We start from the raw sequence: 16,087 nt of genomic DNA on the forward strand, positions 1-16,087 counted from the left end.
CCACTGCACCACACAACCAGCCCAGCTCTTCCCCCCCACCCACTGCATCCCTAAACCAGTCCAACCTGTCTCTGCCTCCCTAACCGGTTCTTCCTCTCACCCATCCCTTCCTCCCACCCCAAGCCGCACCCCCAGCTACCTACTAACCTCATCCCACCTCCTTGACCTGTCCGTCTTCCCTGGACTGACCTATCCCCTCCCTACCTCCCCACCCACACCTTCTCCACCTATCTTCTTTACTCTCCATCTTCGGTCCGCCTCCCCCTCTCTCCCTATTTATTCCAGTTCCCTCCCCCCATCCCCCTCTCTGATGAAGGGTCTAGGCCCGAAACGTCAGCTTTTGTGCTCCTGAGATGCTGCTTGGCCTGCTGTGTTCATCCAGCCTCACATTTTATTACCCTTTCGTTTATTTCTTACTTTACCTGAACTGATTCTACATGTCGCTGTTTCAAACAAACAATGGTTTGATGGAGAATGGGAAAGCAAGTTATCAAGAAACCATTGAGTAGAGGCCAGGAATATCTTGAATAGCAAGGGGAGAAAGAAAAATGAGGGATGCGGCTACTTTTAACCATTTCTACAAAATTCCCAAACTAGTTTTCTTGCCTGTAGCATAAGTTTAAGAGTCATTCTGTGCTTTCAGCCAGAAATAATATGATCTTGCATGAGTAAATAAAATGAGATTAAAAAAACATAAATAAATTTGAAACATTATTGTGTAATGATATACAGTTATATAAAAAAAAAATGAACATGTTAAACCTCTGGAAATAAACACCATTCTATGCTTGGATATTTATATACATACACTTTTACAGAAAGATAATTCAGGAAATTTTTCAAAATTATGTTATTTCTTTCCTCTTGACTCTCTTCCTTTCACCTCCTTCTTCCCCAAACCATATTTGTACTTATTTATCATAATCTAGGGTCTCTTGTAAAAATGTTATACTGTTTCTCCGTACAGACATTGCATACCATGACCACAATGTTGCTGCCGTTATTCCTTCAAGTGTAGGAAATAAAGCTCCTTAAAAAAACGTAATCAGGAAAAACTACTGGATGTGTTTGCTCACTAAACTGGAAGAACAACACATCCATCCGAGGACAAGCCAAACAGAGACACGCACGAGAATTGCTAGAAGCACGGCATTCCAACCAGAACTCCATCAACAAACACATTGATTTGGAGCCAATCTACCATCCCCTGAGAAAAAGAACAGGAAATGACATCACCAACGCAGGAAATGACATCACCAACCCAAGGAAACCGAACCAGATAAATCGAAAGCGGGCCATAACACCAGAGCTTTGTCGGCTCACTGATGATGTTACCTGGAATGGTGACTGATTATCTGGGAACAAACCTTCCAGCTCAGTGAACCAGCTTACATCTGGAACAAAATAAAGACCCACTCTTTTGTGGACCAAAAGGAGGAGAGCGCCGTGTTGGAGGTGGAAGGAAGACGTCGGGTTGGCTGTGCTGCCTTGCAATCAGTTGATCTTAATGCTGACTTCGGCCTAACGCTGGTTCAGGGGAGCAGCCAACCTGCAACAGTGGCTGCGGCAAGTTCAGGGGAGCAGCCAACCTGCAACAGTGGCTGGCTCGTGCCCCAGGTCAGGGGGTCCGGAACACCATCCGTGTTTCCGTGAAGAAGGTGGATGAAGGTGCACCTGTGGACCGCACCTTCTTCGTGAAGAGGGTCCTGGTGGACTGTTGCGGGTTCGCTGCTGTGGACATTTACTGCCTGCAGGATTTCCCCGGAGGAGGTTTTTACGATGTGACCTTCAGGAGTGCCAAGCTTTGCGAGCACTTCCTGGAGGTTTTCAAGGAGAAAGGAGGTGAGGGCCCCCGCTCTGTATTGACCGCTGTCCCGCTGTTTGTAATGCCAGCGCAGAGGAGCCGTATGGTGACTGTACACATGTACAACACGCATGTGCCAGCAGTTGAGGTCCTGACCTTCCTTGGAAGGTACGTGAAGGTGGAAGGGGACCTAACTGACATCATGGACCCCTTTGGCATCTGGACCAGTAAGAGGTAGGTCAAGGTGACGCTGAGGATGGGCACGGATGGGAACGTCGTACACCCAATGTCCAGCTTTGCGATCGGCGGGAGCAAGGGCTACCTGACCTACGCAGGGCAACCTAAAGTCTGCCATGCCTTTGGTAGGTCAAGTCACGTGGCGGCCGACTGCAAAGCCACCATCTGCAGGGAGGAGGGACACCTTGCAAAGGATTGCCCACAAGAAAAAAGCTGCAACCTTTGCAGGGAAGCAGGCCACCTCTATAGGGCATGCCCGCGGCGGGGGACCACCTACGCCAAGGTCGCCAGCAGGGGCAATGCGGGGCCAGCCCCCCCCGGAGGAGAGGAAGGTACCAGGGCCCTGCAAGGACCCCACTAATGTGCAGGAGGGCCAGGTCGTGCAAGAGGGCTCAGCCCCGCAGGATGGGCCCGAGGCCAGCAAAGTGCCCCTCCAGGCTCCGCTGCCCCCACGCACCCCCCACCCCCGCCACCCCCCGCCCCCCGCCAACAACCCAGAGTCGATGAAGTCGGCGACAGGCGACCCAGGGGAGTGGACGACGGTCCGGAAAGCGAGGAGGAAGGTGCGTCGGCGGGCCCAGGAACCGCAACCATCAGGTGGGAAGAGGCAGCTACACGGGGGCTATAAGAGCTCCTCTGACAAGGGAGATTTGGAGAGGGCCGGCCCAAAGCAGAAGCTAAAGATCTCAAGGGAGAAGGAAAGCAGCACCCCACTTCCAGGTTACGGGAGGCGTCCTGAGGCTCCCTCCGACACCCAGTCACATGCCGCCAGGGAACTTCCAGGCGGGAAGGAGGAAACAGCGCGTCCCCAGCCTGACCCAGAGTCGGACTCTCCTGCCTCCGTACCCCCGACAGGGAGATGCCACCCGGAAGGCAGCACGGACGGTTTCCTGAGCCCGGAGAGTGTCCAGCAGTTAGCCCGGGCAATGGGCATGAAGGGACAGATGGAGGGGCTGGACCTTGGACTTGGGGAGGGTACTGCAGTCACTGCCCACAATGGGGGTACGAGTTGCGAGCATTAATGTGCGCAGTGTCAAGTCCACCGCAAGATGTGTGTCCACGTTGGCCTACCTGACCACCGTCAAGGCGGACGTCCTGTTTCTGCAGGAGTGCGGGATACCGCACCTCAGCAGGTGCGGGAAATGGTCCGGTGCCTGGACCTGTGGGCCTTCGATCTGGTCGGGGGGTAACGACTGTTGGTCCTCGGGCCTGGCTATTCTGCTGCGGGGGTGCAACTTTACCATCTCTCATGTTCAGGAGGTGGTGGGGGGTCGCCTCCAAGTGGCTGAAGTCACCTACAGGAACGCTCCGCTGAGGCTGATTAACGTGTACGCCCCAGCGGTACGGAGTGAGCGGTTGGCCGTCCTGCAGCGGCTTCCACCCCGCTGGCTACGTCCAGGCCGGTCATCCTGGGCGGAGACTTCAACTGCATCATCGCTGCAGATGAAAGATCCGGCGTGGGGACAGCAGGTGAGGGGAGTCAACTGGACGTCACATCCAGATTCCTGATGGGCACGGTGAAGGACGCCAAGCTGCTCGACATCTTCAGCACCCCTGCAGACGGAGCACAGCGGGGGTACACCTGGTCGCGGCCAGACGGGTCTATTCGCTCAAGGATAGACTTCCTGTTTGTGTCACGGGCGTTCTCGGTCAGGTCCACCGGCGTCAAGCCGGTGTTCTTCTCTGAGCACTGCCTTCTGCTGGCCGACTGTCACTTACTGGACGACCAGCCAGCCGGCAAGGGGACGTGGAAGCGCAACATGTCTCTGTTGACCCCAGAGAACGTCGAGGAGCTTGAGAGGGAGTATGCCGGTTGGAGAACCGTGAAACCCCTCTTTGAGTCTCCGGGCGACTGGTGGGAGACAGTGAAGGAGAACATCAAGAGGTTCTTTATCCTCAAGGGTGTTCAGAAGGCGAGAGAGAGGCGGGGAAAGCTGTCGCGACTCCAGAAAAGGGTGCAGAACCTGCTCCTTCTGCAGTTGATGGGGGTCGATGTCACGGAGGAACTCCACGAGGTGAGGGGCCAGCAAGCCTTGCTCTTCGCCGCGGAGGCCTCCAGGATAATCTTCCGGTCCAGGGTCCGCTCCGTGGAGCAGGACGAGACGTGCTCGCGTTTCTTCTTTCAGAAGGTGCACAAAGAGAGCTCTGTGCTTAGCCAGCTGAAGGAGGACGACGGCTCGGTGGCGTCATCTCAGCCCGACACTTTGATGATCAGCAGATCCTTCTATGCCGGACTGTACGAACGAAGCCCACGGACAGCACGGCCTCCGAGTTGCTCCTGTTGTCTATCATAGAGGTCTTAGACGACGGCACGAGGGAGTGGCTGGACCGGCCGATATCCCTGGATGAGCTGACCAGAGCCCTCAAGTCCTTGCAGAGGAATAGGACTCCCGGGAGCGACGGCTTACCGGTCGAGTGTATTCCGCTCTGTGGGACCTGGTCGGCCAGAACCTGCTGGAGGTGTACGATAGTGCGCTTCGGGCAGGGGAAATGTGCAAGTCCATGAGGAAGGGCATCATCACCCTCATTTACAAGAGGAAGGGGGAGAGGGAAGAAATCAAGAATTGGCGTCCCATTTCACTATTGAACATGGACTACAAAATCCTAGCCAAGGTCATAGCCAACCGGGTCAGGTCTGTCCTGGAGTCGGTGATTCACCCTGACCAAACCTGTGCTGTGCCGGGCAGGAAGATCGCTAAGAGCCTCGCGCTCATCAGGGATACGATCGCCTACGTACAGGACAGGCGGGTGGACACCTGCCTCGTCAGCCTGGACCAGGAGAAGGCCTTCGACAGGGTCTCTCATGCTTACATGAGGGACGTCCTCTCCAAATTGGGGTTCGGGGAGGGCATCAGCAATTGGATCCGGCTGCTCTACACCAACATCGTTAGCGCAGTCTCGATCAACGGGTGGGAATCGGACAGTTTTCCCGTCAGATCTGGAGTTAGGCAGGGCTGCCTGCTCTCTCCTGCCTTGTTCGTGTGCTGTGTGGAGCCCTTTGCCGCATCCATCAGGAAGGACGTGAGCCTGAAGGGTGTGACTATCCCAGGCAGCGGAGGCCTTCAGGTCAAGACCTCCCTGTCCATGGACGACGTCGCCGTCTTCTGCACCGATCGTCGGTCGGTGAGTCGGCTGTTGGACATCTGCAGCCAGTTTGAACTGGCCTCGGGTGCCAAAGTCAATAGGGGTAAGAGCGAGGTCATGTTCTTCGGGAACTGGGACGACCGCTTCTTCATCCCCTTCACCGTCAGGACAGACTACCTGAAGGTGCTGGGTGTTTGGTTCGGTGGAGCTGGGGCGTGCACTAAGACTTGGGAGGAGCGTATCACCAAACTGAAGCAGAAGCTGGGCAGTTGGACGCTCCGGTCCCCCTCCATCGCGGGTAAGAACCTGGTTGTCAGGTGCGAGGGGCTTTCGGTTCTGTTGTATGTGGCGCAGGCCTGGCCTATTCCCTGGACCTGCGCCGCTGCGGTCACCCGGGCCATCTTCCACTTCATTTGGGGGTCGAGGATGGACCGGGTCCGCAGGGACACCATGTACAAAGACCTGGAAAATGGGGGAAAGGGCGTACCAAACGCCACCCTCGCCCTGATGGCTCCCTTTGTGTGCGGCTGCATCAAGCTGTGCGTAGATCCTCAGTACGCAAACACCAGGTGTCACTACTTACTGAGGTTCTACCTGTCCCCGGTGTTGTGAAGGATGGGCCTGGCCTCGTTGCCGCGGAACGCTCCGAGTAGTTGGACCGTTCCGTACCACCTGTCCTTCGTGGAGAAATTTTTGAAGGGTAACACCTTTGACCACAAGGCCGTCAGGCAGTGGTCAGCACGTAGTATCCTCGAGACCCTTCGGGAAAAGGAGAGGGTGGATCCCATTGTGTGGTTCCCCACGCAGACTGTGAAAGTCGTTTGGCAGAATGCCTCATCGCCAGAACTTTCAAACAAGCACAAGGACATTGCTTGGCTGGCGGTGAGAGGGGCTCTGTCAGTGAGATCCTTTATGCATGCCCGGAATCTCTGTGCCACCGCACGCTGCCCTCGAGGCGGCTGCGGGGGGGACAAGACTGTCGATCACCTCCTTCTGGAGTGTGCCTATGCGCAGGAGGTCTGGAAGGGGATGCAGTGGTACTTGTCGAGGTTCGTCCCGAGCAGCTCCGTGACGCGGGACTCCGTGCTCTACGGGCTGCTTCCCAGGACGCACACCGAGGCCAACATCAACTGCGCCTAAAGGACCATTAATGCGGTGGAAGACGCTCTTTGGTCTGCCCGCAACTTGCTGGTCTGCCAGCTGAATGAACTGACCCCGACTGAGTGTTGCAGACTGGCGCACTCCAAGGTCCAGGACTACGTGCTGAGGGACGTGCTAAAGCTTGGGGCAGCCGCTGCCAAGGCGCGGTGGGGAAAGACCACGGTATGAAACCCCTCGTCCAGAATAGAAAAAATGGCCCTATCTGGTAACTGGGCCCAGCTGGCGCCTTCCCCAACTGGTCAGGGGGCCAACAGGGACTGTGCGGGGAGACGACTTCCGCGGTATTTTCTTTGCTTTTTTTTTCTTCTTTGTTTTTTTTCCTTTAGTTGGTGTATGTACCCCCGGGTAATCCGGAGCGGCTTGTATGACTGGGTAGGTGTATAAATGTTTTATTTTTTGTACATCTTATGAATAAAGTATATATTTTTTTCAAATAAAAAAAAGTGACAAAACGTCTGAAGACTAACCTTCCAGCTCAGCGAGCAAACTCACATCCAGAACCTCCACCTGAGCTACAAATCTTCTCAAAACTCGCTAGGAAAAACTACTTCACAAGTAAATTTCAGAATTAGTTGACTTCTGTTTGACAAAATATACATTCACTGTTGCAGACAATAAGGACTGCAGATGCTGGAAGGTGGTGTCGATAGATGTGGGACTGGAAAAGCACAGCACGTCAAATGGCATCTGAGAAGGAGGAAAGTCAATGTTTGGCCTGAAATTTTACTTTCCTGCTCCTTGAATACTGTCTGACCTGTTGTGCTTTTCCAGTCTCTCACCAAAATACCCACTGTTTATTGATAGATAACTTCCAAATGGACTCCTGCTCTGTGAAAAGTAGATTTCTCACAGATCAAATGTTTGATTAAATGCAAAGAACCTCAGAGGCTAACAGGTCCCACTACTCATAATAGGAAAAGCCAGTGAAGCAACTTTAACAAAAAAACTAATGCAAAAATAATTTCTCTACAAGCGCGCCTTGCAAACAGATTATACTAGTCCTACTGGACCACAGCATAATCATCCATCAAGTTCTCCTCCTTTGTTTATAGCAATGTCATTACATTAGTTTCAGAATTTTAAGTCTTATTTATAGTGGGAATGTATCCGAAATATAAGATTTCCCTTAATTTACATTGACCTGACAATCTTACTTCGAGAGCACGAGATGCCTAGCACGGGAAATTAATGAATAGGATGCTGAGTTCAGGCCAGAATTCACTTTCCAGTTTTGAAAAGTAACTTTTCTTTTCCATTTCCTATTATTTTATTTTACTGACAATAAGTGGAAGTAGAAATGATTTTTTAAAAATTCAACCTGCAAAAAATGAAGAGTTTTTGAGCACAATTGATGTTAAACGGGTTAATCTGGACCTGCTTCTAACAATGCTGCTTTTGCAGCTCTCAAGCAACTAAGAACCAAGAACAGCAATTATGTCCTAAAAAAATGAAAAAGATGAGGCAAAGAGAAGTAAAATTTACATCCAAATGCATAAAATGCTCATTGTTGGATTTTGAAAGCCCATTCATGGAAACAATTAAATTTTCCAAGTATTAAAATCATTCCATTGAAGGTAGCAATCATTAACTTTGCATGGGAAGATCATGCAGAAGTTTCTCAGTTTAATTCTTTATACATTCATTGTGTTATAGCCAGCCAGAGATTTCTATGTAATGGGAAATAAAATAAATAAAGCCGAATTGTACCTGGTAACTTAATCGACTATTTCACTACTATTGTGTACCACTGAAGAACATCAGTTGCTGCCCAAATCATGAAGGACCTCAACTGTCAGGTATTTGGACTCATTCTGCAAAACGTCCTGAAGAGAAAGATTGAACTGTTTGGGTTTCCAAACAATGCTCCCTCATTGAAGAACTTTCCATTTTGATTGGGGTGTTGGGCAGGGTAAAAGATGAGCCAAACCATCAAAAGATGTGGAAGCATTCAGATAAAATAAATGTGAATAGTCTCAGGAAGTGACCAAAGTATGTGGACCTGACACTTCCCGACACCAAGTCAAGCAGGTCACGAAAAGACTCCTCTCAATCTGTCACACCAGAGTTGCTGCTAAATTCTCAACATCTCTTTTCAAGTTTCATATTTATATGCATTCCTGCTATGTCAAATGGAGCAATGGTTGTATTTGTATTTGGAAATATTAGCCATGCAAAAATAGCTGCATGAACCATGTTTTGCCAAATATGTTGCAACATACATTTCCACTTTTCAAATTTTTCAGCATCTTAGAGTTTGCAGAACAAGATTGATGCAGAACAGGAGAAGGCCTGCCAACAACAGCTTAAACTGAAAATCTGCATGATAATGAGCTTGTAAACCTCATTATCATTCATAAAGTTGCAACCTGCCTTTCTGGAATGGGTTGACAGCTAAATTGGCTTCAAGCTTCAGTTACAGCTAGAAATGGTAAAGCAGGAAAAGGGAAGGGTTTGGTTGGGAAACAAATGGCACACACTTTAACCTTCTTGCCTGATCCAAATTCACCATTCTCTTTAGGTTAAGATTCGGCCCTCAGTCTCTGGGTTGTGAATGTCAACACTGTAACCAGTATACAATGGTAACTGATCATCAGAAATTGACAATCTTTGGAAAGCACAATAATATACCATTGACTATACACATATATGTCAATTCAACTGCAAACAATCACAATATATTTGTAACAATTACAAAATATCTCTAATGCCATCTCTAGGATCCCAGCTATCTGTATTCACCAAAATACAGATCCAAATAATAATGCAAAAAATAATTTTAAAATTATCACTCTAAATGTAAATAGTTACAATAATTCACCAGAACATTAGGACCTTACGTAAATTCTAATGACAGTGTAAAATAATTATTTTCGCTTCAGGAATATATTTATCACTGGCTGGCCAGCGTTGATTGTCCATTCTCGTTGCCCTTGACAACAGTGCTGTATACAATGTTAAAAATACTTCTAGAAATAATTTCAATGTTTAATCTCAGTTTAGTACTCCAGTGGAAATAACAAATACTTAAACAACGTCAGTCGACTTGATTATCATCCTCCTGATCAGTGCATACACATTGTGAACATTACCTTCGATCATTTCAGCGTATTAATTATCTTCATTACAATTACAGGTTTTGATTTGAAATTAATACTATGATAGTTAAATCCTAAAAAAAATTCATATTACTCAATTCACATTTACTATTGTTTCAAACATGGTCACAATTGTTTTATATTTCCCTTACCAGCACAGCACAGGTCACACCAAGACACTGCTCAGGTGGAGCTGGGATCGCGTTAATCTCCAAGTAAAACCAAACTCTGTACAATATGTTCTTGTCTGCAGTGGTTAAAAAAAGTAAAAAGTTAGAGTTTCAATGTTACTGTGTTAATTGTATGCCAGTATTTCTTCTTAGAAATTTTGAAGCAATTACAATGTAACATACAGAGGTGAATTATAGTTCACTCAGGAAATCCAAGTTGCCGAGACAACATGAAATTTTACATGCATGCTGTATTCTGGCTGATGGATAATGTTGAGAGAGGTTCCACCATACATTCTATTACATAACTGACCAGAAATGGCACCACTTTTACTCCCAAATCGTTGTGTGCTGGAAGAAATTGTAGTTTCTTTCAAAACCTGTTTGGCTATGAAATTCTGGGCTGGCACTCAAACTCAAAACTTCAGGCTGCGGCACAAGACTTCCCTCATGTTACACTTAGAAGACTTTAATTTCAGATATGAAAACTTTAAAAAAAATGTATTGCCATAACATAAATATGCATGGACAGAAACACAATGGCACAATTTTTAACTGGACTGAAAATAACAGGGATCCAGTTCCAGTCCACACCTGTAGAGGCTGCAATAAACTGGATGATTGTATTCTGCACTCCTTCCTGTTTCAATGTGATTTAACATGGAAGAAGACAATAATGTCATAAATTCCATACACACTCCTTTGAAATTTAATACCGAGGAATGTCATGTACCCTTTTTTTCAAGATCTCTTCCAAAGTATCATTCCAACATTGAACATTGTTGATCAGTTTATTTATCACACGCAGTAGTAGCAGTGTGCACCATTTAGAAGATTTAGTGCAGAAATTCTCCAAGGGTCCTTCGACAGCACCTTCCAAACTCAACCATCATCATCTGTAAGGACAAGGGCAGCAAATGCATAAGATGACTACCACCTAAGTTCCCTCTAAGCCACTCACCATCTTGCCTTGGAAATATATCACCATTCCTTCAGCATCACTCAGTCAGAATCCTGGAATTCCTTCCCTAACAGCACTGTGGGTCTACCTACAGCACATGGACCGCAGTTGTTTAAGAAGGCAGCCCATAACTAACTTCTCAAGGGCAACTAGAATGGCCAGTGATAAATATATTCCTTAAGTGAAAATAATTATTTTACACTGTAATTAAAATTTATATAAGGTCCTAATGTTCTAGCGAATTATTGTAACAATTTACATTTAGAGTACACTAAAAATACAACTATATCTAAATAGTCAAGCATATTTTAATTTATTTTAGAATCTAAGTATCACTGACAAAGTCAGCATTTTACTCGTATTCCCTAAATGCCTTTAAGATGACAGTGATGGATCACACTGTTTAATTAATGCAATACCTATGACAAGGGCTTTTTTTGGTGGGACAATATTCCATTTATCAGGATTTTGTCATAGTCATAGCTAAGGGTTTAGCCAGATCTCAAGCACACATCTGTGTCTGCAGCCTTCACTATATCAGTGCTTTCAGCATTTTCTTGATAACGCAAGGAATAAAGCAAAATGACCAAAAACTGGCATCAGAGGTAGTGGCAACCTCACGATGAGGTTGAGGAGACAAGCACTTCTCGTTGAACCTGACGATGAATGCTTTGGACTTTTTGGCATACACATGCTAGATATAGTCATAATTTGGGATATTCCTGCCAGTTGGTTAACCAACCACCAGCATTCATGAAAGGAACTGGTAAGATATTGATCTGTTAATTGCTAGTTCTGTCTGAGGAATGAAGAGGGATACTTTCAGTGATAGTGGTGAAACATCTGGGATATTGTCAGATTTCATTCTCAATAATGTGAAAACATCAGGCTGTTGCTTTAATGATCTGCGAGAGATTTCACCCAGCCTTGTCACCAGTCCCCAGATCTTCAAGATAAATACTCCCTTGCTCAGTCATACTGGGTATGCCTGTTGTGCTTTGATTTGATACCTAGATTGCAGTCATGTTTGTAATGGTTTAATGTAATTGAATGGTTTGCTTGGCTAGTTCAGAGGGCGGTCAATTGTATCAAAGTGGGATCTGCAGGTTTTCTTCCCTCAGGAACATTATTGAAACAGTTAGATTTCTATAAGAATTCTTAGCTTCAGTTACTTTAACTGGTTTCTCCTTCTTTCTTTATTTCTAGATTATTTTGTTTTTAACTATGAATTCAATTCTCAAGCTGCCATTGTGCCACAGGCCAAGTGGAAAAACTGTGGAAGAAGATCAGTCCAGATCCCCGATTTCCATTCCTGAGCCCAGAACACACAGCCAGGAGGATGTTCAACCCCGAGGACCTGGTAAAATGCCTCATGGGAATCACAACAGCATCTTAATGAGACGGAACAAAGGAATGTAGACACTTCTGACAAGAGAAGCTCTGATGGAAGCCTTTTAGCAAACTAATTTAAAACTTGTTATTTAGTTAGGATAGAAGGGGAGAAACTTGACTCATATTAGCTAAGGCTCTTTAGTTAACAAATACATATGCATGTACTTATATACATATACAAGAACAGTAGTAGTTTTAGCATATTAAACATCAGGGAATTTAATTAGGTTCCTGTGGACAGTCAGACCAAGGCACAGACTGTCTTGATAAGGAGTGCCCTAGATAAACATCTGATACTAACAAGTCCAAAGTTAGTCATTCAGTAAAATGTAGAAGGAAATATCTGATCCGAGCATAATCAAAAATGCTTTCGGTAATTCCCACTGCATGTCATTCATGTAGGTATACCGATATCATAAATGCCCCCAAAACCTAACATTAGTGATCTAACTGATTTCCTTTAAACAAATGGCTGCAGATAGTGAAGCGAAGCCCTCATCCCACCAGCAGAGGGAACTGAATGCCACACAGTGTAAACACCAAGGACTGGAGGACATATACCAAATGGTGTGAATGCAAGGGACCAGGTGACATATAACAAATAGCATAAATAGGCAACCTTGTAAAAGAGCAATGACAAACAGATAGCATTCTAACGGCCAAAAGCAATTGCAAACATCACATAGTCATAATGACCTCTGGAAAATAAACAATCACAGCTTCACAAGGTAATGAACAGAATCCACTTAGTACCTCACAGCTGGCAAATGTCTAGGGAGGAACGCAGTCAGAGAGGACGTGGCAAGTATTGAATTAATGCTGCATGTAAACATTAATAACTCCAAACATATAAACATTCTGTACTCAATTGGGAAAATTAGAGTGTTTTTGAACCTGTCCGCAGAGACCTCTCCCACGCTGCGTTGGTAAGGAACTCTGAATAAAGATTGCCTTGAAGAGTTGGGACTGTTTTCTGGGAACTAGACAGAGACAAAAAAAAATCTAAAAGGACATCCAAGAGAAGTTTTCAAAATCTTGAGGGGACTCGACAGTGCAGGTGAGAAGAGGTAACCACTTATAACAGGATCATGAAGCAGACAGCATTGTTTGAAAGCATTGTGAAAAATAAGCAAATGCAAGATGAAGAAAAAGAAAAAACATATTCACCAGTGAAGTGATCTAGAATGTATTGCTTTTATGTGTGATGGAGAAAGGGTCAAATGAGGCATACAAGAAGATTTGGAATATTGTTTAAATAGAGCTTAAATAATGCTCAGAGACCCAGTGTGATGTGATGTAGTGTGCAAAATGGCTGTTTACTGCACCATAACAATTCTGTAATTCTGTGATGGGTACCTCACTGTCCAAAGAGATACCCTGACTATTCAAAATGATTGCACTGAGAACAGATATGTTTTTGCTTGGTCTGGTCTCCACACCCTGGGGTTCCTTGCAGCCGGGTTACCAAAACTGGATTGAAATGGAGACAGCTGACCGTTTCAATATGCAGCTGTCTACAAGTGCCGCACATGCATAGTCCCTGAAACGATTCCACTCTTGCCCCTGTGGAAATGGGAAGTGCTGGGTTCAGAAATGCCACTTGCATTTTGGGCCATATTCACTGCATCAGAGAGGATTTCTGCATGACACAAATCTCTGCCCAGGTTTAAAAATGAATATTGGAAGAAGCGTAATGGCAAATTAATAATCAAACTATTTTTGTCATTGGAAGGCTACTTATATCAATATATAGATGGATTATTTAAAAGATGAGAGAATTCCATGGAGAATGAATCACAGAATATTTTCCAAAGATGAGTTATGCTTGCGGATGAACAACAAAAGCTTGTAACTGAAAGAATTGACATTGTGCAAAAGAAGGAACATATCGAAAAGTTTGTCTTCTGGTGTCCTGACATTGGATTTCTCGTTGACATCGAACTAAATTGAATATGCTTCAGCGAATGCGTCATGCAAATTGTCAATAATCCCTTATTAACATCGGGTCTTCTGAAGAAGGGTTCTGACCCAAAACATCAACTTCCCTGCTCCTCTGATGCTGCCTAGCCTGCTGTGCTTCTCCAGCTCCACACTGTGTTAAAAATAACTTGAATGTCTATAATAACATGCCCCTTCTTCCGTATAACAATAAGGATCATTGTTTTGCTGCATTTCTCAACTTTGCCAAAATCCACATAGTGTTTAACCAAACTAAAGCCAAGATAGCGAACAGATAATGAACTGGGAATAGTAGCAGTGTCCCTACCTCTGAGTCAAGAGATCTAAGTTCAAGTCTCACATGTCCCCAGAGGCTGATTTCAAAATATCAATAAATAAATGTGACTTTTGACAATAACGAAACCAAACGCATACCTGTAGCTTAAAGTTATAGTTATTAAAAGGAACATACCAGAATTTACATTCCCACTTGCTTTACATGCCAGTGATGCCACATTTATTGTTGGCTGCTCATTATCTAACTTTTCCACAGAGCTACTGCACTGGGGGAGCTGCTGTTGCTGCTGTGTTTCATCTTCAACCACAAATGAGATAACACCTGAAAAAAAGGTCACAAATGTGCTGTTAAAACAGGCGTTACTTTTAATTGGGTGAATGACTTGCATTCAATACTGTTGCTCCCAATTTAAATTTAAGGCAAACCTCAAATTCCAGTAATGTTGATCTAGTCAGATTGATCCTAGTGCTGACATTTGTTTAAGGAGTACATTCCTTCAAGGGAAGATTATCAGACTTAATATTGAAGCTTTCTTGTGCTTTTCATTTGATAATGAAATCAATATCAAGCAGCAGGAATGACGCCAAATTCCTACTCAGCAACAAGAACAATAGCATCAACTCAAACTCATGCAGCACATTTAATGCAATGAAACATTCTAAGGTGCTTCAGGCTGCACATTATGCAACAAAGTGTTATATTGAGCCTCATACATAATATGACATCAGGTGACTGAAAGCAGCAGATTTTCAAGAGCATTTTAAAGGCAGAACACAAGGTAGCAAAGTAAGGAGGTGCAGAAAGGAGTACTCCAAAGCTTAGAACTAAGGCAACGGAAGAGGCAAATGTCAGAGGTGGAATAATTGCAATGGGGCATGTATAAAAGGCGGAAATTTGAGGAGCACAGATATCTCAAAGGGTTGTGGAGTTACAATCGACTCTAGAGTCGGGAATGGGCAAGACTATGGAGGCCTTTCAAAACAAAGATGAGATTTTTAAAGCTGTAACAGGTAGTACAAAAGCAGAATCTGCTGAAAGGTAAGGCAAAGGTAACACAGTTTTATACGGACTGAGGTTTTGCAAGGGCAGAAACAGGAGGCTAACCAGTGGTGCATTGGAATAGTCAAGTGTAGCAGCAGATGAGCTGAGACAATAGTAAAGGTGGGCAATAATTTGGGGTGAAAGTAAGTGATCTTCATTATATCACAAATATAAGGTCAGAAAACCATCTTGATACAATGAGTTTGTGAACAAGTTTGCTTAATCTTAGACTACTATCACAGTGAGGGATGGAGTCAGTACCGAGGGGATAAGCTTTTGTGTGGGGATAAAAACAGTGACTTTGGTCTTCCCAATGTTCAACTGGAGGAAATTTTTGTTCATGCAGTATAGGATATCAGATGAGCAGTCTGATAATTTCGCAACAGTAGAGTAGTGAAGTGATGGTAAAGAAAAGCCAGATATTGTCATGTAGGTTACATATGAAAGCTAACGCTGTGCTTTCACACGTGTGATTGAGGGCCTCACAGAAATCAGAAATAATCAGGGCCAAGAAAAGATCCTTGGTGGAAGCCAAAGGTAGCAATGTGGGAGCAGAAAAAGAAGGCATTGCAATTGATTGGCTACAGTTCGGCATAGAGGAATACATATGTGAGTGCAGATCTGCCCAGCTGGATCACAGTGTAGAGGATGGTGTGGCGAATAATATCACGAATGACAAGGAGGGAAGGTTTATCCTTGTCACAGCACCATGTCACTCATGATTTTGTTAAGGGATGTTGCAGCACCATGCCAAGGGAACGAGTGGATTAGAATAATGCAAGCACGGGTGCCATGGAAGATGGGAAAGGACTTGAGAGGTAACAACACATTCAAGATTTTTGGAGAGAATGGGGAGGTTGGAGATGAAGCAACAATTTATTAGGGTGGTGGGGTCAATTCTTTTTC

The 16,087-nt window shown here is 45.4% G+C and overlaps 1 protein-coding gene and 1 long non-coding RNA gene across 2 annotated transcripts in view; one reads left to right on the forward strand and one right to left on the reverse strand.

Annotated features, from left to right (window-relative positions):
* LOC125456907 (uncharacterized) overlaps nt 1-11,759 on the forward strand; it is a 39,036-nt gene extending 27,277 nt beyond the window's left edge. The window contains exon 4 of the long non-coding RNA XR_007248536.2: nt 11,719-11,759. This is a non-coding gene — a long non-coding RNA (uncharacterized LOC125456907). The remainder of the gene's footprint in view (nt 1-11,718) is intronic.
* LOC125456902 (cilia- and flagella-associated protein 47-like) overlaps nt 1-16,087 on the reverse strand; it is a 478,989-nt gene that overhangs the window by 185,973 nt on the left and 276,929 nt on the right. The window contains exons 51-52 of the mRNA XM_048540417.2: nt 14,315-14,461; nt 9,534-9,628 (exon numbers count right to left, since the gene is read on the reverse strand). Coding sequence (XP_048396374.2) covers nt 9,534-9,628; nt 14,315-14,461 — 242 coding nt within the window. The remainder of the gene's footprint in view (nt 1-9,533; nt 9,629-14,314; nt 14,462-16,087) is intronic.

The sequence above is a fragment of the Stegostoma tigrinum genome, chromosome 12, assembly GCF_030684315.1.
Source record: "Stegostoma tigrinum isolate sSteTig4 chromosome 12, sSteTig4.hap1, whole genome shotgun sequence".
NCBI lineage: Eukaryota > Metazoa > Chordata > Chondrichthyes > Orectolobiformes > Stegostomatidae > Stegostoma > Stegostoma tigrinum.